General features: G+C 40.2%; 1 protein-coding gene across 1 annotated transcript in view; it reads right to left on the reverse strand.

Annotated features, from left to right (window-relative positions):
* Positions 1-24,645, reverse strand: part of CAB39 (calcium binding protein 39) — a 1,351,479-nt gene that overhangs the window by 648,517 nt on the left and 678,317 nt on the right. The window contains exons 14-15 of the mRNA XM_044070040.1: positions 22,147-22,167; positions 4,220-4,249 (exon numbers count right to left, since the gene is read on the reverse strand). Coding sequence (XP_043925975.1) covers positions 4,220-4,249; positions 22,147-22,167 — 51 coding nt within the window. The remainder of the gene's footprint in view (positions 1-4,219; positions 4,250-22,146; positions 22,168-24,645) is intronic.

The following is a 24,645-nucleotide window of genomic DNA, read 5'->3' on the forward strand; positions in this document are numbered from 1 at the left end:
ATTAATACCACACAAGAGTGTGGCCTTTATCAATTCATCCTTTAAATCAGCAAACCTACATGTTTTAGCTCTGTTTCTCAGGTCAGTAATATAAGCTGTAAATGCTTCCCCTTGCTCTTGATCTCTCATGTAAAACAAATGCCTCCCTAGTATAACATTAGTCTGGGGGTTACATATTTCTCTGAATTTGCGCTTTAAACATTCAGCATCTTCCCTTGATTCAGCCTGCAAAACACTTTATACACTGCTGGTGCATGGACAAATGAATACTCCCTTTCAATGGCCTCTGACCTTTCTAGGTTGAGCAAAATGAATGGTCTGGTACGTGCATCTTTATCAGAACAAGCTTCTTGTACAAATATAGCGTATTCTTGCTCAAACACTTTCCAACACTAATATTCTGATCAAACAAGTGGTTGTGGCTTGCAAAGTCAGTCTGCCATACTGACATCTCAGTGAAAACTCTTGCAAACATGCACACACACACTTGTACATACACGTATACATGTGCTTGAAATTTATGTTATCACTTGTTACTACACAACAAGCCTTTCTACAACAATTTCAGAAAGTAAGTTTCCTGGGCACTAACACTTTGAAATCTCTTTACTATAAAACCCACTTGCCTTGAAATTATTTTACTGTACGAGCAAGTTTGTCTTGTAAAGGTTTTAATGCTAAAGCCATTTATCATTATTTCACTATATGAGCCTATATATCTTGTAATCGCTTTAATGACCGTCATTTATCAACATTTTATTGCCAAAATCATTTATAATCATTTAAAAAAAACATTTTGAACAACTGCACAGTGCAAATAAACTGAGCAAAAGAAGCTTAGGGTAAGAAGCACTTTGAAGTAACTTTGCGAATAAGCTATTTAGAAGTAATGGCACTTTACTAATGAACTGTTTCAAAGTAATTGCAATTTGCGAATAAGCTATCTCAAAGTAATGACAGTCTACGAATAAAACTGTTTTGAAGTAATGGCACCTTGCGAATATATTGCCTCAAAGTCATTGCAATTTGCGGATGTATTGGGCAGGAGAAGCTCAGTGAGAAACACCTCAAAGTAACTGCCCTTTGCGAATAAACAGTACACAGCACACTGGAATTTCCCCAAAATGGCTGCACTTTGCCAAACATCCCTGTACAGTACAAGAGAGACACTGTAATGGTGGCAATCTGAACAGACACACCCTGGCACAAGAAACTTTTCGAAATGGCTGCACTTCACACACAACAAACTTTCCAGAATAAATGCACAGCAATAAGCAGACACTGCAAGCACTTACACACTTTGAGATGCTTCAAATAAGTCTAGCTATGCTATTAAAGCCTCCAATCAATATGAAGTAGTGATCTGTGCCAAAACACATGTAGTCTCCTTTGCTTTATTTTTAGTCAATGTGCCTTTATCTGCCCTTTCTATTATATTGGGTTTGCTCACTGAATCTCTTACTGTGTCTTTTATGCCCTTGTGTTGTATTCGTTTTGCTCATTTAATGTTTTCATGCCCATTATACTTTATTGTGCCCGTTTTAATTCTAAACATACTCATCTTACTTTAAACACTTTTTTTTACAATTCTGAGGTAATTCTGAACCCTTTATGTACTTTTCTAAGGCTCGTTTTATCAAATAACTTGGTTTCAAATATTTCTTCTGATTAACAAGCTCTTATATTTCTCGATTGATGTTTCTATGCTATTCATTTTCTGAACAATGCATTTTGTACCTTGTAATGCTCCGTTTAACCTCCTTTAATAAATAAATCATTTGCGTGTTCTCTACCTTTAATTTGTTTCTGGCCCTTTTTTCTCTCTGTTCTTTTAGTTTGCCTTCGCCATTTTCTCTGCACCTCGTGGCTCTGAATGGTCTTTGCTATCCTGGTCCTGACACCATTTCGCTCACTAGGTCAGGCTAAAACAAGCGAGCATCCTGGATTCTTGTTCAAACAGCTTTACTGTATGCAAACACATCATAAATGAGGTTAAGTAACTACAAACTAGCCATCATGTACATGGATGTTAACATTCAGGCTGTACCTATAAAATGGCACCAAAGCTAACAGGTGCTTGGTATTTATATGTACACAGAGACCTTGGAAATGCTTCTTAAAGTTACAACACACCTGTTATTCTACACTCCTAGAATCCAACCCTTTTCAAAAAGCTAAGGCACTGGTAGCTTTCCTTTGAGTATAACAAAAGGGAATAACCTTGGACAACCATTTGGAAAAGTCAGTTTTGACAAAGGTTGCCCTTCTTACCTACACAAGAAATAACTAATGCAAAGATCTGAAAGACTTTGCTGTCAAGAAAGGACCAGAGTTGTTGCTGTCAAGAAAGGACCAGAGTTGTCAGTGGACATCCAAGACAAGGAGTATCCTTTCTCCCTCACTTTTAGTTTGAGGAGAGAGAATGGGGAGGTGGATAAGTTGGCTTACAATAAACTTGAATACCCCCTTCAGCATAAATAAGGATTAATTCTCAAAGAAACTCTGAGATAGGGATGACTCACAGTTGGAGCTTGCTACTCAAAATACCCTTCTGGCTGAAGTCAGAAAAATCATTAAAACTTTCCTTGTTAAGAACCTCACATCATACAACGTTAACTGGTTCAAATGGAGCAAGTATTAGCTTCTCTAACAAAATTAAGATCCCAAGGAGGGATCACCAGTTTACTTGGAGGCATTCTGTACAAAACCCCTTTCAAAAACATTTTGACAAGACACTGCACTGGATCCATAAGCAGGCATGCTGAAATGACAGATAAAGGAATCTAGAGAGAGGAATAAGAAAGGCCATAGGATAGTAAACTCGATAATGTAAAACTAGAGAACAAACTAACCTTGAATGGGTGCTGATTAAGTTGTTGGCACAAACTAAAAAGACCTTTTCCATTTGCTAATGTGATTTTTCTATTAGCATGCTTTCTTGTCTCCAACAGCATTTGCTGCATGTACTCGGTAAATAGGTGCCTATAAAAGGAATTAAGATCCTATCAAACAAGCAGTAAATTGAAGTCGACTGATGTCAGGGTGTATCAAACTCCCCTGATTTTGTGTGAACAGATCCAGTATGTGAGGAAGCTTGTGGTAATTGCCCCTAGCTGTTTATAAAAGGGAGAATCACATCTGCCTGGGTCAAAAGGGAGTTACCACAATGATCTTGGGGGATTCCTTCTGAATCTTCAGAAGTACCTTGGATATTAGTGGAAAGGGTGCAAAAAGCATATAGGAAATACTATGGTTCAAGGAAAATTAAAGGCTTCTGTCTCATGTCTTCTTGAAGAGAGTCCTGGAACAGAATCTTGACAGTTGATTATTCAGACAGGAGGCAGAAAGGTCTACTCGAACTCCCCACAGACTGATCAAATCTTGGAAGACCCACTGATTTAGTTTTCATATGCGAGTGTCTGCCCTACTCTTTCTCAGCTCATCTACCACACAATTTTGCTCTAATAAAAAGTAGGATGCCTGAAGAGTGAGTTTGGTGCTGTGAACTATATTCTAAGCTAACATGGCTAGTCTGCAAGGTTTCCCTACTTGCTGATGTACCACGACTGAGGTTATTCTCCATAACTTGAAGAGGTCATTGGGACCAAAGATGATAGAGTAGAATGCCTTGATTAGGGTAAGCATCTCTGACATGTGCTTGCATCTGTCGTTGGTGTCAGATAGCCTGCATTCTTATCCCTCCTAAAACTGCTCCCCAAGCAAAGTCAGTTTTCTGTGGTGAATGCCTACTTTATGGAGGGAGAAGGTGAGACCTGTATTCAAGGATAACTGTTGTCTCCACCACATGACTTCTCTTCAGACAAACCCCAGCACTGGGATTTGAAAAAGAAAAATGGAGTTTGTGCTTGGACCAAAAAGACTTCAGATACCAATGCATCTTTCTCACGTAGACTCTTGCCTAAAGTATTATGAGAATTAAAGAAGCCATGGGACCCAAAATCCTAAGGTATTCCCTTGCAGTGACTGAAGTTTTGAGTTGGAATCCTTAGAAACATATCTACCTATATATTTTTTATATGAAGAAAAGCTGTTTGAATTGAGGGGTCTAGCTGACATCCCAGGAACACAATCCTATATGAAGGGGTCAAGAAAGACTTTTGATTGTTCTTGCAATGCTAGCTTGTACAAACGGTCTCTCACCCAAGATGGAGACCCATGAAACTTTTGAAAAAGATTCGGCATAGATAAGCAAGTCAACTAAACACAGAAAATGTGGAAACCCTGTAGTCTGCAATGAGCTACAACTGGAGCTAGACATTATGTGAAAACTCGGTGCAGTGGATGGTCCAAAGGGTAAGGCACAGAACCGATAATGTGATTCAAACACAAAACTTAAGAAACATCTGAAGTCTGGATGAACAGGGATGTGATAACCATCTTTAGGTCTACTTTTGCCAAGAAACTTGGAAGAGGGGGTAATAGGTTGTGAAGCAACATTGTTTTGAATTTGGGTACCATCACAAACAGGTTTAGGAAAGAAAGACCCATAACTGGTCTCCAAGCATTTTCTTTCTCTGCCAAGAACATCCTTAAAAGTAAACTCTTCTCCACTTGGGAAGGAGGATTTAGTTTTCTCTCTCTCCTTGGTGCAAAACGTGATGAACTGGTGGAAACTTCTGACCTGGAGGATGAATAACAACAATAATAACCCCCCCCCCCCCCCAGAAAGGAGTAACCTTGATGAAAGAGAGTCAGAAAGTACAGTTGTGTACACTTAACCATAAATGTAGATGTGCGAGTGTATTCATTGTTGCAGTCATTAAATTTGGGTAATCTGCTGGCAGATTGCCCTCAGTCAGCCTGATTAACAAAGTCTTGGATCCTGTATCGGTTGTTGTCTCCTCTTCCATGATGTCAGGTCATCAGGGGTATAAAAAATACAGCCGACACCAGTTTATTCAGTTTTTTTTGCCCCAGATATCCGGTGCCCCCAAAATGGGGAGCAAAATATATATGGTTCTGGGTTACAACATCGACAGATGACAAGACCGACAACGAAATCACCGACGCCAGAGGATCGACGGATGAAAACACCGACGCGGAGAACACCGACATGGGGAAAGGATGTGTAAGGATGCGGTAGTGACAGACGTTAGGGTGTGAGTAAGGTAAGTGTGCGATGTTGATGGTCTGTAGGGATAGGGGTGGGTTAAGTGAGTTAGGGTTAGGGCGCGGGTTAGGTAAGGGTGCAGTAGTGATATTTTTTTGGGTTAGGGGCGGGTTAAGTGAGTTAGGGTTAGGGCGCGGGTTAGGTAAGGGTGCAGTAGTGAAATTTTTTGGGTTAGGGGGTTAAGTGAGTTAGGGCTAGGGGCGGGTTAGGTAAGTGCAGTAGTGATATTGTTTGGGTTAGGCGGGTTAAGTGAGTTAGGGTTAGGCGCCAGGTTAGGTTAGTGTGCGATAGTGACGGACCTTAGGGTTAGGGTTTCGGTTAGGGTTGTAGATAGTTGTGTATGTAAGGTTTAGTGTTTGTTTGTTAGGATTTAGGTGTGCTTGTGTTGTGTGTGTGGTTTTGGACAGGGATTTGTTTTGTTTATTGGTTGTTGTGATGATGTGTTGAGTGTATGAGGTGTCGTGTTTGTGACCTGTCGATGATGTGGTGTCGGTGATGTCGTTGTCGGTGTTATGTGCTGTCGATGTTGTAACCTAGAACCATATATATATATATATATCTACATATATATATATATATATATATATATATATATCTACACATATATATATCTACATCTACATATATATATATATATATATATATATCTACACATATATATATATATCTACATATATATATATATCTACATATATATATATATATCTACATATATATATATATATCTACATATATATATATATATATCTACATATATATATATATATATCTACATATATATATATATATATATATATATATATATATATCTACATATATATATATATATATATATATATATATATATCTATATATATATATATATATATCTACATATATATATATATATATATCTACATATATATCTACATATATATATCTACATATATATCTACATATATATATATATCTACATATATATATATATATATATATATATATATATATATATATATATATATATATATATATATATATATCTACACACAAACAGCAATATATGCAAATGCACTTTTAGCGACATAAATCTTACCTTCATCTAAATAAACCACAAAGGCTGTAGAATATAGTGAAGGAAAGAGAAGTTATAGCAAAAAAATGGATGGCTGGTGGGCAACCCGGACTGCAACAGTGAATACACTCGAATATCTAAATTTATGGTAAGTGTACACAACTGTACCAGGTTCTGTGTGTTTCACTGTTGCAGTCATTACATTTGGGTAGAATCCCAAAGCTATGGATGGGAGGATGGAACTAAATAGCATTAGGAGCGGCTATAAGGCCCTGCAGAACTGCAGTGGCAAAGCCTGCCCTGGACTTGGAGAAGAGAGGCAAATGATAATGCTTTGTGAAGGTATGAACAGAGCTCCAAGTAGCAGCTTCTAGAATGTCTTTGGTTGGAACTTCTCTGAGAAAGGTTGCTGAGGTAGAGGTAGCCCTGGTGGAATGAGACCCGATTCCCATGGGCACAGGTTTACCATGTTGCAAGTAGCAGAAATGAATGCAGTGGCTTATACACTTAGAAATAGTCTGCTTTGATATACCCGTCCCCTCTGATCCTGAAACAAATGCCACCAGTAGTTACTCAGACTTTCCTAGAGATTTGGTCCTGTTTAAGTAGAATCTTAGTTGTCTGTGTACGTGCAATGAATGCAGAATCTGCTCCCCCTTGTTTTGCAGATTTGGGTAAAATGTTGGCAGGTGAATAGTTTGGTTAAGAGCCACACTGGATACCACACCTTAGGCATAAAGGAAGGATTGGTTCTGAGGGACACCCTGTCCGGATAAAATGTAATAAAAGGCTCCACTGCAATGAGGGCCTGTAGCTCTGAAACCCTTCTTGCTGAAGTGATTGCCAAAAGGAAAGCTGTTTTCCAAGATAAAAAATTGATATCCGCAGTAGCTGCTGGTTCAAAAGGAGGCAGGGTGAGTTTTTCCAGCACAAAATAGAGGTCCCATGCAGGAGCTGGTGTTCTTCTGGGAGGCCTTAAATTTGGGTAAAATGTTGGCAGGTGAATAGTTTGGTTAAGAGCCACACTGGATACCACACCTTAGGCATAAAGGAAGGATTGGTTCTGAGGGACACCCTGCCCAGATAAAATGTAATAAAAGGCTCCACAGCAATGAGGGCCTGTAGCTCTGAAGCCCTTCTTGCTGAAGTGATTGCCAAAAGGAAAGCTGTTTTCCAAGATAAAAAATTTATATCCGCAGTAGCTGCTGGTTCAAAAGGAGGCAGGGTGAGTTTTTCCAGCACAAAATAGAGGTCCCATGCAGGAGCTGGTGTTCTTCTGGGAGGCCTTAAATTTTTGGGCCCTCTAAGATACTGTTTTAGCAGAGGATGAGAAAAGATGGGAGGCTCCGTGTTGTAATGAGCCGAGATGGCAGAGGCAAGGATTTTTATTGAAGAAAAAGATAGGCCCTTAAGCATCTCAGTCAAGTATTGTAAAATCTGAGGGATATTTGGTTTTGCTGTGTCTATTCCTTGTGCTTGGTTCCAAGCACAGAATCTCTTCCATTTATCAGCATAAGATTTTCTAGTACTAGGCCTTCTGGCTTCCAAAATGACATCCACAGATTTACTGAGAGGTGGTGTTTGAATATTTAAATAATCAGCCATGCTACAAGGTTCAGAGTTTGGTGCGGAGTGTGCAGAATTTGATTGTTCTGCTGAGACAGTAGATGAGGTATTCGAGGCAAGTACCAAGGAGGGAGTTGAGACATATTCCTTAGAACTGGGTACCAGTGCTGGAGAAGACAGTCCGGAAAAGTTAGGATAATTTTTGTTTTTTCCTGTCTGTCCTTTAGTAAGACCTTGGAGAGAAGAGGCAGAGGGGGGAAAGGCATAGACTGATCAGTTGGAAAAACCTAAGGATATACTTTCCATGCTTGTCTGTGATGAGTCCTTGTGCAGAATTTGTCCAGTTGATAATTTTGGGGAGAGGCAAATAGAACTACGTCTGCGCTCCCCCATTTCTGTGTTATCATGTTGAAGATTTGTGGATCCAGTTTCCACTCATGTGGGTCCATAAGATTTCTGCTTAGGTCGTCTGCCAGAGTATTTTGTCTTCCTGGCAGGAACTGAGCTTGAAGATGTACTTGGTAAGTCAAGGCTGTGTTCCACAATGCCATGGCCAGTCTGCAAAGGTTGTAGGAATGTGTACCCCGCCTGCTTGTTTATGTACCACATAACCGTGGTGTTGTCCGTCTTTATCAGTAGTTGTCCTGGATGAAGTAGGTCCTTGAAGGCTGTCAGAACATTCTGAACAGCTAGCATCTCTTTCTGGTTGATATGCATTTATTTTGGGCTCCATAAGCCCTGAATGCATCTCCCCACCAGGTGGGCCCCCTCAAGCATAGTCTGATGCGTCTGTAGTTAGGGTTTGGGTGGCAGGGGGTAGAGTGAATGACAGTCCCTTGTTTTGGTGGCACGTCTCTGCCCACCAAAGAAACTCCTGTTGTAGGCAGGGATGAGAGGAATCATTGTTTCCCGACTGACAATGCTGACTCCATAAACTTTGTAGGGACCATTGAAGTTTCCTCATATGCAGTCTTGCATATGGAATTAGTAGAATGCAGGATGCCATGAACCCCAAAGCCTGCAGAATTTGACTTGCAGATAAATGGGTTTTTGTTGCCATCTGAAGTATGTTGTCAGTTGCCTTTGTTTGTCTGGCGTAAGGTAAGCCATCTGGGCAGTTGTACTCAAGCTTGCACCCAGGAATGTAATAACTTCAGAGGGTACCAGTTGTGATTTATTTTCGTTTATTATGTACCCTAGGCATGTTAGAAGCCTTTTTACAAACGCCAGATGTTGAAGAACGTCCTTGTTCTCTGCTTGAATGAGACAGTCATCCAGGTAAGGATAAATTTGTATGCTTCTTTGTCTGCAAAATGCAATTACTGGTGCCAGGCACTTTGTAAAGACCCTGGGCACAATAGATAAGCCAAAGGGCAGTGCAAAGAATTGGTAACGTAAAAAACCTGCCTTGAAGCGGAGGTATCTTCTGCAAGATTCCCTTATTGGGATATGCTGGTATGCCTCAAGTCTACAGTCACTAACCAAGTGTCCCTGCCCATAGGCAGTAGCTGTTGTAAAGTCAACATTTTGAATTTTGGAATGTCCAGGAACATGTTCAAAATCGTTAAGTTCAGTATTGGACACCAGGCATTGTCTTTTTCTGGGTACCAGGAACAGTCTTGAATAAAAACCTTGTCCATTTTCCTGTTCTGGTACTGGCTGAATAGCCCCCATATCCATGAGGGACGTAACTTGCTTCTGAGCCTCTGCCCACTGATTTTGTGGCAGATCTGGCCAACCGTTTGGAAATGGCAAAGAATGGAAATGAAATCTGTACCCCTGGGATACTATGTTTAAAACCATGAAGTGCTAATTTTCCCCCCACGAAGGCTGCCAAAAGATAAGTGCTTGGTGAAGGTAGAGGGAAGTCACTGAGACTGCTTACTGTAGGGGTTGTGCTTGGTTTCCTCCAGATTTGGAGGTGGAGGCACCCCACTGCTTTGACCTGTAAGAACCCTGAGACTGATATCTAGAGCCTTTTGAACACCTGGATTTGCCTTGAAAGGCTCTGTTGGACACAGGAAAGGATCAATTTTTAGTAGGCCAGTGCCTACTAAACCTGGGTGGCTGCACTTGTAAGAAATCTTTTACAATTTGCATAGATTTAGCTTTGCCTTCCATTTTCTTTAAAACCTCTTCTCCTTATTACCAAATAGAGTATCATGCTGTAAAGGGGCATCCAACAATTTAGCTTTAACATGATCAGGCAGATTTTGCTCCTTGAGCCAGGCATGCCTTCTAATCACAGATCCAGTAACTGTGGTCCTGCAAGAGTCCTCCAAGGAATCAAAACCACATTGCAACGCATGCGTTCCAACCTGTTCTGCCGCATGCAATAATTCCTGTAATTCTTTATTTTCCACACAATCAGAAATTAACATAATTTTCTGTTTCAATAAGCCCATGACATGTTGCTGATATTTAAGCATATGAAACTGGCAGTTTAAGGCCCTAATTGCCAAGGTTGTAGACTTGAACTAGTCTACACACTATTATATATAAAACCTCACAGCCATGTATTACCTGCTGATTTGTATCTTACCTGATGAGCTATTTCTCTCATATTACAGCTACGATAAATTTATTTCCCTTATTGTATATGTGACAGGTCCCCTTTTCAATAACTTGTATTTTTTTCAAACCATGTATCTTGTATAACTTGTACTCTCAACTTGTGTCTAACCATTTTGTCTGGAGCTTTTCTCCTCGGGCCTCTACTGAAAAAGGATATGTATCCAGCTAGACTAGCCCGGTTAACAAATGTAAAATAAATAAAATAAATAAATAAATAAAAAAGAAGTTATGTCCTTACCATAACTTTCCATGTGAGTTGTTCATCTCGCCTTTTTGTTCTTACACGTGGGTTCGGAGCCGATCCCTCGGCTCCAAGTCGGCCGCTTTTCAAGCTCAGACACTCAGAGAAGCTCGAGACAGTACAGTTTTGTACCTACCATAAATGTAGATGTTAGAGTGCTAATACAGCTGCAGTCATAACAGATGGGTTCTCCTGCCGTCAGGCGGGTCCTTGGTCGGCCGAATTCCAAAGTCTAGGTCCGGCGTCGGTTGTTGTCGCTTTCTTTCCTGACGTCAGTGCGACAGGGGTATATAAGACACAGCCGACGCCATTTTCTTCAGTCTTTCTTGCCCCAGATGTCAGGTGCCCCCAGAAGGAAGGCAAAATATATATATATAAATTATATATAATCATGCAATGCAATATAATCAAAAATCAGTAGTTGCAAGCAAATACACCATAGAAGGATAACCCAATCAGGTTGTAAAGATGAGGAGTTAGCCACTAGGTCTGTACCCAGAGGGGAAGGAGGGAGGGAAACCTGGACTGCAGCTGTATTAGCACTCGAACATCTACATTTATGGTAGGTACAAAACTGTACTATGTTCATCGTGCATACAGCTGCAGTCAAAACAGATGGGTAGAATCCCAAAGCTGCGCACAGGGTGGTAGGCACTAGGTGGAACTGGGAGGAGCCAGAATGCCCTGCAACACAGCAGTGGCAAAGCCTGCTCTAGTTTTGGAGTATAAAGGTAGGTGGTAGTGTTTAGTGAAGGTATGCACAGAACTCCAAGTGGCTGCCTCGAAAATATCTTTGGTAGGGACTCCTCTGAGGAAGGCTGCAGAGGTAGCTGTGGCCCTTGTGGAGTGGGATCTGATGCCTGTAGGTACAGATTTGCCATTAAAGGAGCAACAAAACCGTATGCAGTGGCCTATCCATTTTGAAATTGTCTGTTTAGAAATTGGCTTCCCTTGAGCTCCTACAGCATAGAACACAAAGAGTTGTTATGATTTCCTGAAAGGCTTTGTTCTGTTCAAATAGTAACGTAGCTGTCTATGGATGTCTAAGAAATGTAGCAGCCTTTCCCCTTTGTTTTGAGGATTGGGGTAAAAGGTAGGTAAGTGTATGGCCTGATTTAAAGCTACCCTGGATACTACCTTAGGCATAAATGACGGGTTGGCTCATAGGGAAACCCTGTCCTGATGGAAGATGAGAAAGGGCTGCACAGCCATGAGGGCTTGTAGTTCCGAGACCCTACGAGCTGAGGTAATAGCCAGAAGGAAAGCTGTTTTCCAGGACAAATATTGCAAATCTGTTGAGGCAGCTGGTTCAAAGGGAAGCAATGTTAATTTTTCTAGAAAGTAATTAAGATCCCAGGCTGGTATTGGTTGTTTCCTTGGGGGTCTTATATTCTTAGCCCCTCTGAGGAACTGCCTTAAGAGTGGGTGAGAATAAGGGTGGATCAGTGTTGTATTCTGCAGAAATGGCTGAGGTATGGATTTTGATGGAGGAAAATTAAAGTCCACTGTTCAACAGCTCAGCTAGATACTGTAATATCAGAGGCAAATTCAGTTTTCTAGGATCCTGGCCCTTTTTCTCATTTCAAGCGCAAAACCGTTTCCATTTTGCGGAGTAAGCTTTTCTAGTAGATGGCCTTCTGGCCTCCAAAATGACATCCTGCACCTACTTGGAGAGTAGGGTCTGTTGTGGTGTTAAGGAATTTTCCATGCAGCCAGATTGAGTGTTTTCAGCTGACTATGAAAAGTTTTGTAGCTGTGCTGAGTCAGGAGAAGAGGCATTACAGGTAGGGTCCAGGGAGGAGAATGTGTTAGGCTCCTCAGGAGTGGGTACCAGTGTTTTCTTGGCCAGTCTGGAGCAATCAGTATTATCTTTGGTCTGTCTGCTCTTGCTTTCAAGAGCACCTTGGGCAGTAGAGGCAAAGGTGGGAAGGCGTAAACTGTCCTTGCTGCCTAACTGAAAGAAAGGGCGTCCACTCTCCAGGCCTTTGGATGAAATGTCCTTGAGCAGAATTTTGCCAATTGATGATTCTTGTGGGAGGCAAAGAGATCTATGTCTGGCCTTCCCCACGCTTGGATTATCTTTGCAAACACTTGAGGATGCAACTTCCATTCGTGCGGGTCTGTCATATTTCTGCTTAGATTGTCTGCCAGCGTGTTTTCCAAACCTGGCAGGTACCGTGCTTGAAGCTCGATTTGCCATTCCAGAGCCATGTTCCAAAGTGACATGGCCAGCCTGCACAGGGGCTATGAATGTGTTCCTCCTTGTTTATGTACCACATTACTGTGGTGTTGTCTGTTCTTATCAATAATTGCCCTGGATGCAGGAGGTCCTCGAAAGCTGTAATTGCATTTATCACTGCTAGCATTTCCTTTTGATTGATGTGAAGGTGCTTTTCCTTTTGGGACCATTTGCCCTGAATGCACCTGTCTGTCATGTGTGCCCCCCAGGCATAGTCTGAGGCGTCTGTTGTGATGACTTGATTTGCTTGAGGCTTGCAGAATGGTAGACCTGTTTGGCATGCTTGGGCCCACCATAGAAATTCCTTTTACAAGCATGGAATTAGTGGTAATATTGTTTCCAAACTGTGGCTGTGTTGAGACCATAGTTTTTTTAGGTACCATTGAAGTTTCCTCATATGCAACTTTGCACATGGGATTAGAAGAATGCAAGATGCCATGAAGCCCAGAGCCTGCAGGATTTTCCTTGCAGTTAGCCTGGTACAAACTGCTAGCATCTTGAAGTACTGAGTTAGTTGTCCCTGTTTTTCTGGCGTAAGATAGGCCATCTGGGTGTTTGTGTCCAGGTTGGCACCCAGGAAAATTATTTTCTGAGATGGTGTTAGCCTGGATTTCTCTTTGCTGACTGTGTATCCCAGAGAATGCAATAACCGTGTTACATAAGCCAGATGTTCCAGAAGTATGTGTTTGCTGTCCGCTTGGATCAGGCAATCGTCCAAATAAGAGTAAATTTGTATCCCTTGAAGTCTGCAGTAGGCAATTACTGATGCCAGGCATTTCGTGAATACTCTGGGCGCAGTAGATAAGCCAAAGGGCAATGCAGAGAACTGATAGTGGATTGAACCTGCAAGAAATCTGAGGTATCTTCTGCAGCTTTGTCTGATTGGGACATGCAGGTATGCCTCCTTGAGGTCCAATGTTACCAGCCAAGACTCCTTGCCCAGCATGGGAAGAAGCTGTTGTAAGGTGAGCATCTTGAATTTTGGTACGAGTAGGAATGTGTTTAGGATGGATACGTCCAAAATGGGTCTCCAGTCAGTTCCCTTCCTTGGTACCAGGAATAGTCTGGAATAAAAACCTTGACCTTGTTCGTGAGTAGGTACCTCTTGAATAGCTTTCATGTCCATGAGCTTTGAAATTTGTATTTGAGCCTCTGCCCTTTGATTGTGTGGCACGTTTGGCATGCCTCTCATTTTTGGAAGAGCGTGAAAATGAAATATGTAGCCTCTGTTTATAATGTCCAGGATCCATTTGTCTTTTGTGACAATATGCCAATTTTTTGAAAATAATGCCAGCTTTCCTCCCAAGGGTGCTGCCACCTGAGCTTTGCTTGGCATGCAAAAGGGAAAGTCATTGGGTTTGTTTCCTGTATTGTTGTGCACTGTCTTCGCCACCTCTTGGTGCTGGAGATTGCCACTGTCTGCCTCTATATGATTCTTGAGATTGTCCTCTGCCCCTTGTGCGCCTGTATCTACCTCTTTGGGGCTTGTCCGTGGCTGGAAAGGACCAGTTTTTTGAAGGCCAATTTCTGCTAAAATGTGGTGGTTGTACCTGTAGAAAAGCTTTGACAGTTTGCATAGATTTAGCTTTTTCTTCCATTTTCCGTAGTATTTCCTCAGCATTAGTACCAAATAATACATCCTTTTGTAAAGGAGCATCTAGTAGTTTAGCCTTAACATGATCAGGCAAAGTTTGTTCCCCAAGCCAGGCATGTCTGCGAATGACTGATCCTGTAACAGCAGCTCTACTTGAGGCCTCTAGAGCATCATAGCCACATTGTAAGGTGTGTTTACCCACTTGTTCTGCACTATGAATCATATCCTGCAACTCCTTCAAATCTGGTTGTTCAGGTTGTGACATTTTATTCTTTAATTGTGATAACAGAAACTGCTGATATTTAAGCATATGGAACTGACAACTTAAGGCCCTCATGGCTAGGGTGGCAGAGGTATATACCTTTTTTCCCCACCTTTCTAAGGATCTAGACTCTCTCTCGGAAGGTAATGGATTCTTAGCAGTAGAGGCCTTCATTCCCTTGGGGCCTTGAGAAATGGTTTCTGGGTCAGCATTATGGCTTTTGTAAAGAAATTGGTGTGAGTTAGGAACTCTGTAGTACCTATCAGGCTTGACTGGGGCAGGAGGCAGGGAATCTGGATTAAGGCAAGCCTCAGAGTAAACATCATCAAGAATGTCCAAGACAGGAGGTATTGTCAGAGGTCTGTGCTGAGGTAGCAAAAGAAATTCCCTAAGTCTTTTCTTGGAATCTGAAAAATCTTGGCCTTTATGGAAAAGGAAGAAGGTCTGAATACACCATGGGTGGAAGTGGACTTGTCCACATTAAGAGGCTCAACACTCACAGTGGCTTCGGTAGCTGTAGTCAGGGTATGGGCCGAGGAACCTGCGGTCTCGGTTACAAAAGACACCGCCAGAGAAGTGTCGTCAGTAGTCAGGGGCTGCGTAGGCACCTCGCTGAGAACCGGAGCACATGTAGCCGGTTTTGGCGTGGTGTCGGTGGAGACCGCGGACCTCACGTGTCGGTCTTTGTCCTTGCGTTTTTGGACAAAACAGTAGTTGGAGTCTCAGACGACATTTTATAATTAAAAGCTTTACCAAAAAAGTGCTGGGCGAACTCCGCCTGATGCTTAATAGTGCGTTTATTGAAAGTAGCACAAAAGTGACAGCCCGAGACGTCGTGGTCTGGGCCTAAACAAGGTATACAGAGAGAATGGAAATCCTTATGCGGTATTTGCTTCCCACAAGAAATACAATTGTTAACTTTGTCTGACATCGGTCTGAGGCAAGAAAAGTTTCCCCAACGGGGTACTTAGCTTTAAAGAAGACTTCGGTTTCCAAATTTTCGTAATTTCAGGAGTTGGCTGACCGGCACTTGCGAACTGCTTCTGCTTCGGGCACCGCGCGGCAAAAAAGACTGGAGAAAATGGCGTCGGCTGTGTCTTATATACCCCTGTCGCACTGACGTCAGGAAAGAAAGCGACAACAACCGACGCCGGACCTAGACTTTGGAATTCGGCCGACTGAGGACCCGCCTGACGGCAGGAGAACCCATCTGTTATGACTGCAGCTGTATGCACGATGAACATCTAGTGTACATCCCATGATGCTCTACTGCAAATCCCCAGATCTAGTATGCTGCAACCAAGACAGCCTACAGGAAGAAATAGAACTATGGTGCCTACATATCTAGGTAGCTATAAGTTTGTAGAAGGAAGAAAGTCTGTTCCAGAAGACAGGCTGACAAAAGTCGACCAATCCACCAAGGCAACCATCTTTCTCAACAGGAGGGGGAAGGTGGGCAGGAATGTAAGAACAAAAAGACAAGATGAACAACTCACATGGAACGTTATGGTAAGGACATAACTTCTTTATGTGAAGTTGTTCTATCTCGCCGTTTTGTTCTTACACGTGGGTAGCGTCCCAAGCACCCTAATCCTGGGTGGCTCACGGGAGAACATTCCCGAGCACAGTGGAACCAAAGGAAGCCCTGTCCCTGGAGGTCCTGTCCACTTTGTAATGAGTGATAAACGTGTGAGGTTTTGACCAAGTAGCGGCTGCACAGATTGCATCTAAGGGCAAACGAGCTGCATGAGCTAATGACGTAGAAACAGCCCGGGTAGAATGGACTTTAACGTTAGTTGTTAATGGCTGATTAGTGGAGGAATAAATGAATTTAATGCAGTCAGAAAGCCACTTGGATAATGTGATTTTTGATAGTGCAAAACCTTTCTTACTCTCTGCGTAAGAGACAGAGTTGATCCGATTGTCTGAAATCCTTGGTCCTATCCAGGTAGAATCTCTATTGTCTGTGTACATCAAGCTTGTGTAACATATATTCCAGTCTGTTGGTATGGTGTCTAAAGAAGGCTGGAAGCTCAATGGACTGATTTAAGTTGGTCTCTGAACAGACCTTGGGAAGGAAGGAAGGTAGGGTTAGTCCTGAGGGAGACCCTATCAGGGTGAAAAATCAAATATGGGGGCTTTGAGGACAAGGCCTGGAGTTCGGAGACCCTGCATGCAGATGTAATGGCTACTAGAAATATAGTTTTCCAAGACAGAAACTTTAAGTGACATGATGAGGCGGGTTTGAGGGGGACGAGCATCAATTGGAATAAAACCAGATTCAAATTCCAGGGAGAGACAGGTTGTCTGATAAGCAGTCTGAGATGGTGGGTCCCTTTTAAGAATGCCTTACATAGTCTATGGGACATGATGCTAGACCCGATAAACCATACATGGAAATTGGAAATGGCAGCCAACTGAACTCTAATGGTGGCAGCAGCTGCGCCATCATGGAACAAGGAAGACAAGAACTGCAAGATGGTATGAATAGGTGCCACATAAAGGTCAATGTCATGATGAGAAGCCCAGTGAACAAATAGTTTCCATTTATTATATAGCTTCCTGGTAGACAGTTTATGAGCGGAAACTATAATATGTTGGACTGCGGGAGACAAATCTTAAGACCTGGCTAATATGGGAATTGGAGCAGCCAAGCTGTCAGTTTTAGGAGATGAGGGAGGGATGAAGAACTCCCGACGGATGAGTCAAAAGATCTGGCACTGGGTCCAGGATCCATGGTTCTTCCACTTGATACTTCTGCAGGAAGGGGAACCAAATCTGCCGAGGCCAAGATGGGGCTATCAAAATCAGAGTCCTTCCCAGACTTTTGGCTTTCTGTATGAATTTGGGAATTGGCGGGAAGGCGTATAGGAGGCCCGGGGGCCAATCGTGTACGAGCGTGTCCCTCGGGTTGCTCCCCAGTGGGGGATAAAGGGCAAAGTAGCTGCTGCATTTGGCATTCAACGGAGATGCAAATAAGTCACAGCAAGGCTGGCCCTATCTACGGAAAATCTTGCCCGCCACCTGTTTGAGACACCACTCGTGAGGCAACAGCATGGCCCTGCTTAGCTTGTCCGGTACCACACTGGATGACCCCGGGATGTGCGTTGCTATCAGAAAGCGTCCGGTGGATACAGCCCATTGCCAAATTCTTAGGGCCTCTCGGCATAAGGGATACGATCTGGTTCCCCCTTGCTTGTTGATGTACCAGACTACTGACATGTTGTCCGTCTGGATAGCAACTGCACCTGGAGGAAGAGAGTCGTGAAAGTGTTGCAACGCCAGGAACACCGCTCTCAGCTCTAGGACATTTATATGCAAATGTGATTCCATGTTTGACCAAGTCCCTTGGACAGTGTTTCCCTGAAATAGCGCCCCCCCCCCCACCCTATCAGGGATGCATCCGTGTTCACTGTGGCTGTGGGATGGGGAAGAACAAAAGGACGTCCGATTATCACTTGGTCGCTGTTCAGCCACCAATTGAGATCCTTCTTGCAAAGATTCGTTAACCGATCTCGTGTGACATGGGCAGTCGTTGGTTAAGACCACTGTACGAAGAGTAGCCACTGGAGTTTCCGCATGTGCATGCGCCCTAATAGGACTGCTATCAGTGTGGCTGCCATTGTTCCAAATAGCTGCAGTATCTGGAACGCAGGAGCTTTGTTTCGGACCGACAGACTGGATAATTGACTTTTTAGAGAAGATTCTTGCTTGAGGCAACCTGAAACTGACTGTGTCCAGTTCTGCTCCTATAAATTTAATATGCTGCAAGGGCGATAACGCAGATTCTTCGTAATTTAAGGTTATGTCCAACTGGGAACAAAGGCTTATGGTGTAGTCTCTTGCTTGGATTAGTTGATGCCTGGAGGTGGCGGTGAGGAGCCAGTCGTCGAGATATGGAAACACCCAGAGTCCCAAACGTCTCAGGTGAGCCGTGAACACCCTGGGGGCTGTGGTGAGACCAAAGGGCAGGGCTCTGAACTGGTAATGACTGGCCCCCAGCCGGAAACGCAGGTGATCTCTGGATGATATGTCCATTTTGATGTGGTAGTATGGATCCTTGAGATCTATAGAGCACATCCAATCGCCCGTTGCTAAGAACGGAAGAATCGATTGAAGCGGGACCATCAGGAACTTTTCCTTCTTGACGAAGGTGTTGAGTTTGCTGAGGTCCTGTATGGGCCTCCCAAGTCCCCTGTTTTCTTTGGAACTAAAAAGAACCTCGAGTAAGTTCCAGATCCTATTTGGTCTGCCGGGACTGGCTGGATGACTCGCTTGTCTAGCAGTTTTCGGATTTCTATGGCTGCTAGCTTTCTCAGACTGGGTGGAACGTCTGGAATCCTTGCACACATGGGGAGGATTTTTGTAAAGGGAATGTAATAACCTCTGGCAATGATGCTTTTTACCCAAGAATCCATTGTAATATTTAGCTAGGTGTTTGGGTATAAAGCCAAGCGACCCCAGACTGCCTCCAGAGAAGGACAGCCGGGCTTCCTTTCAGGAATGCTGATAGGGCTTACCAGAGACCTGCTCTCTGTCGCCCTGGTTTTGCGGACCGCCTCTGTCGTTTGGACGGCGTCTTCCGTTTCTGCCCCCTCCTCTGCCCCTAGAGGGGGTATCAGTAGGTGTGGATTGGGGTTTTCAGAACCACATTTTTCCACTTCGTTGCCCTTTGAGGTACGGTCTAGTTGGAGTGGAAAAACGGACTCCTACAGCAGACAGAGTCTTTCCTTCTTGTTCACACCTACTAAGAGTCTCCTTAACTTTGGGTCCGAATAAGGCGGACCCATCGAATGGGGTACTGACGAAGGAAGATTTGAAGGCTTCCGCAAAGGCGCATCCAGGACGGTCTCCTAAGAGCTATCGTTGAGCCTGCCACCCTACTCGATCCATCGGCAGCATAAGAAATGAGTCGCATGGATGAGTTTACTATCGAATTGAGGGTGCTGAGTTGTGCAGTCACCTTCTCAGAAACTCCGCCAAAAAGAACTCACACCGCTCCTCTCCGATACCAATTGCCACTGCCTCCACATCTCTATAGATACGTCTCAGTAAACACGCTAATGTCTTTACTTAACTTTAAAACAAGGTCGTTTATTATTTAAAACTTAAAATGCGATTACTTAAACATACATTTTTCGTCAGGACTCCTGTCCCAACTTCATCAGAAGTACAAACCGCCCCTGAACTACACTCATCTATATATCTTCTTGACCCAATTAATTAATTAGTCAAGATTTAAAGGGACTAATACCTTAAATTAACACCAAACATAATAGATGAAAAAATGAACAAACAACTATACACTATCATGTTGTGTTCTACGTTATGTCATCTTGTATACTCGTTTAGAACCTCAACATTAATTAATCTTCTTATTTAAAATGTTTAAAATATTATGTTATAAATATTTAAAAATATTTAAAACTCTATTTATTCATTTAAATGCTATTTATTATTGATTAAATTTGATGAATTTACTAACACTATTAAAACTATTAACTTTTTTAACTTTTTTAACCTTTTTTACCAATGTATCAATGTAAATAAATGTAAATGTTGTATACATATTATATCTCCTTTCTTCTAAACTAATAGGATTTTTAACATATATTGAATCTTAACTGTGTGTTTACTAACTTACTGTTAAAATCTTCTTATATCTCATAAATTACTATTTCTTATTGTTTTTGTAATATTTTTATATATTTATATTTTTATATTTTTATATACATAATGTTTTTGTACTATTTTTATAAATATTACAAAATTAATGTAAATATAAAATTATAAAACCATTACAAAATTTCTATGGAATGTCTATAAAATAGACTCTTTTAACCACCCTTCTATAGCTTATATTAATGGCTATGTCTATACCTATTTCATTTACATACATTCAAAGATATTCAAAGTCAAATCTGACTTTTGATATAATAATGTTCATTTGACCTGAATACATAGACTCTAAATACATGTCTCGTGTCGTTTTAATTAATTTTATTTAAAACTATATATAAAATTCATTATTAGAAATTTATCTATCCAAATTTTTTAATCTTAAAATACATTTCAGTGAACACATCTCGTTAATGCCTGGAGCCCTGCATGCATTAGTTCTTAATTGCCATAATAGCTCTCTTCTTTCTAAGAGGAGGCTATCATTCCCTCCTCTGTTGTCTGACACTATTTGATCTATGACCCTAAAATTGAATTTATGGTTTGGAAAAGCATCTATATGTCTAGCTAAAGCGTTTTCCATTCTTTTTGCATTTATATTATAAATATGTTCTTTTATCCTTTCTAATAGTCTCCTATCCGTTTTTCCTATATAAAATGTGCTACATAGAACGCACTTAGCTAGACAGACTACTTGTTTGCTGTTACAATTGTATTTAGATTCTGAAGAATACTTTTTACCATTGATACTAAACCTTTTGCCTTCATCTATGTATTTGCAACAGTTGCACATACAACATTTATGCATCCCTGCTTGTGTTGTGAAGGTACTGTTCTTCTTTTGTAAAATTTCTTTTAGGTTTTTTCCTTTTTTATATATCATTCTTGGTTTACATGGTAACAACTTACTAAAAAGACTGTCATTTAACAAATATTCCCAATTCTTCACCATAATATTATATATTAGTTTTGAGTCCAAATTGTATGTACAAATAAAATTACAACTTTGGTTCTGATTGTCTACTTGTGTTCCAAATGCTGTTATATCATGGTGACTTCCTGCTTCTGGGTCTATTTGGTTCACTTGACCTTTCAGTCTCAACATAGGCACATATATGCCCACATTTCTCTTATATTTTACTTCCATGAATATTTCATTCAGAAAGTCAGGTGGGTAACCCCTCTGTGTGAAGAAGTCAAACATCAAGTCACACTCATCTTCAAATTCAACTTCCATAGAGGTCATGCGGGCTGCCCTTACGAGCTGACCTTTCACGACAGATTTTTTCTGATGCCTTGGATGGCAACTCGTGAAAAGCAAATACATATTAGAATAAGTTTCTTTTCTATAAATTTTGGATAAATAGCATTTCTTCTCGTAATCTTTCCTGAGAGAAACATCTAGATAGTCTATTTTGTCTCTGTCATGTTTAAATGTAAACTGTAAGAAGTCTGTCGTGTTGTTAAAGCTAGCTAGACAACACTCCATTTGATCTTCTGTACCTTGAAACAAAATGAATATGTCATCCAGAAACCGTGTATAGAATATCAAATTATTTTTGAATTCAATATTGTTTAATATGAATGACCTCTCCCAGTAAGCCATGACTAAATTTGCGATGGCACCCCCACATGGTGAGCCCATCGCTACACCTATTTTTTGATGGTAGATGGTGTTGTTAAACATTATGTAATTGTAAGACAACACTATGTCAATAAGTTCTTCGACCAAAGAAATTTCACTCTTTGGTGCATTAGAGACACGCAACATGTTAGCAACCCATTCTATTGCTATCTGATGTGGGATACAGGAATATAAATCTTTCACGTCTATTGTCACAAAGAAGGATTGTGGGACAAATCTTAATTCATTAATTGATTTTAAAAATGACCATGAGTCTTTCGAGATCTGCTTCTCATTTGTTATATATTTCTTTAAAATATTGTCCAAAACCTTTGCACAAGTATACGTCGAACTGTTTCTCCCGTCCACCAAAGGTCTCATTGGTGGATCTTCAAGTCCTTTATGGATTTTCGGTATCCCAAATAAATAGGGTGTTCTGGGGAATGACTGTTGCAAATACAAGTAAGTGTCTCTCTCAATTCTGGCTTCAATATATATTTCTTCTATAAAAGCTCGAATTTTTCTATGAGCACCATGCAATTCATTGGTCGAAGCTTTTATATATGTGTCACTCTCAAGAATGGAAAACATTTTACTATTATATTCTTCTAGTGACATAATTACCAAGTCCCCTCCCTTATCAGGTTTCATAATTCTTATGGGGGCTTGGCACAAAAATTCTAATTGTTGTTTTTCTTCTTTACTTATATTATAATCATATTTTCTTTTATAAATATTGGATTTCACCATATCCCTTATATCCAATTCTGTTGCATTCTCGAAGAGGGCTACTGAAGGATGTAAAGGGGGATTATACACACTGGACACATACAATTCAGAATGATTCTGTGCATTGTTCCCCATTAGACCTGTCAAATTGATTTTTCTACAAAACAATTTCAGGTATAATATTGTTTCCGCCAATATTTCTGAATGAAATATTCATGGAAGTAAAATTTAAGAGAAATGTGGGCATATATGTGCCTATGTTGAGACTGAAAGGTCAAGTGAACCAAACAGACCCAGAAGCAGGAAGTCACCATGATATAACAGCATTTGGAACACAAGTAGACAATCAGAACCAAAGTTGTAATTTTATTTGTACATACAATTTGGACTCAAAACTAATATATAATATTATGGTGAAGAATTGGGAATATGTGTTAAATGACAGTCTTTTTAGTAAGTTGTTACCATGTAAACCAAGAATGATATATAAAAAAGGAAAAAACCTAAAAGAAATTTTACAAAAGAAGAACAGTACCTTCACAACACAAGCAGGGATGCATAAATGTTGTATGTGCAACTGTTGCAAATACATAGATGAAGGCAAATGGTTTAGTATCAATGGTAAAAAGTATTCTTCAGAATCTAAATACAATTGTAACAGCAAACAAGTAGTCTATCTAGCTAAGTGCGTTCTATATAGCGCATTTTATATAGGAAAAACGGATAGGAGGCTATTAGAAAGGATAAAAGAACATATTTATAATATAAATGCAAAAAGAATGGAAAACACTTTAGCTAGACATATAGATGCTTTTCCAAACCATAAATTCAATTTTAGGGTCATAGATCAAATAGTGTCAGACAACAGAGGAGGGAATGATAGCCTCCTCTTAGAAAGAAGAGAGCTATTATGTCAATTAAGAACTAATGCATGCAGGGCTCCAGGCATTAAAGAGATGTGTTCACTGAAATGTATTTTAAGATTAAAAAATTTGGATAGATAAATTTCTAATAATGAATTTTATATATAGTTTTAAATAAAATTAATTAAAACGACATGAGACATGTATTTAGAGTCTATGTATTCAGGTCAAATGAACATTATTATATCAAAAGTCAGATTTGACTTTGAATATCTTTGAATGTATGTAAATGAAATAGGTATAGACATAGCCATTAATATAAGCTATAGAAGGGTGGTTAAAAGAGTCTATTTTATAGACATTCCATAGAAATTTTGTAATGGTTTTATAATTTTATATTTACATTAATTTTGTAATATTTATAAAAATAGTACAAAAACATTATATATATAAAAATATAAAAATATAAATATATAAAAATATTACAAAAACAATAAGAAATAGTAATTTATGAGATATAAGAAGATTTTAACAGTAAGTTAGTAAACACACAGTTAAGATTCAATATATGTTAAAAATCCTATTAGTTTAGAAGAAAGGAGATATAATATGTATACATTTACATTTATTTACATTGATACATTCGTAAAAAAGGTTAAAAAAGTTAAAAAAGTTAATAGTTTTAATAGTGTTAGTAAATTCATCAAATTTAATCAATAATAAATAGCATTTAAATGAATAAATAGAGTTAGTTTTAAATATTTTTAAATATTTATAACATAATATTTTAAACATTTTAAATAAGAAGATTAATTAATGTTGAGGTTCTAAACGAGTATACAAGATGACATAACGTAGAACACAACATGATAGTGTATAATTGTTTATTCATTTATTCATCTATTATGTTTGGTGTTAATTTAAGGTATTAGTCCCTTTAAATCTTGACTAATTAATTAATTAATTGGGTCAAGAAGATATATAGATGAGTGTAGTTCAGGGGCGGTTTGTACTTCTGATGAAGTTGGGACAGGAGTCCTGATGAAAAATGTATGTTTAAGTAATCGCATTTTAAGTTTTCCGTTTGCATCA

This window comes from Protopterus annectens, chromosome 4.part1, assembly GCF_019279795.1.
Source record: "Protopterus annectens isolate FY-2018-M chromosome 4.part1, PAN1.0, whole genome shotgun sequence".
In the NCBI taxonomy this organism is placed as follows: Eukaryota; Metazoa; Chordata; order Ceratodontiformes; family Protopteridae; genus Protopterus; species Protopterus annectens.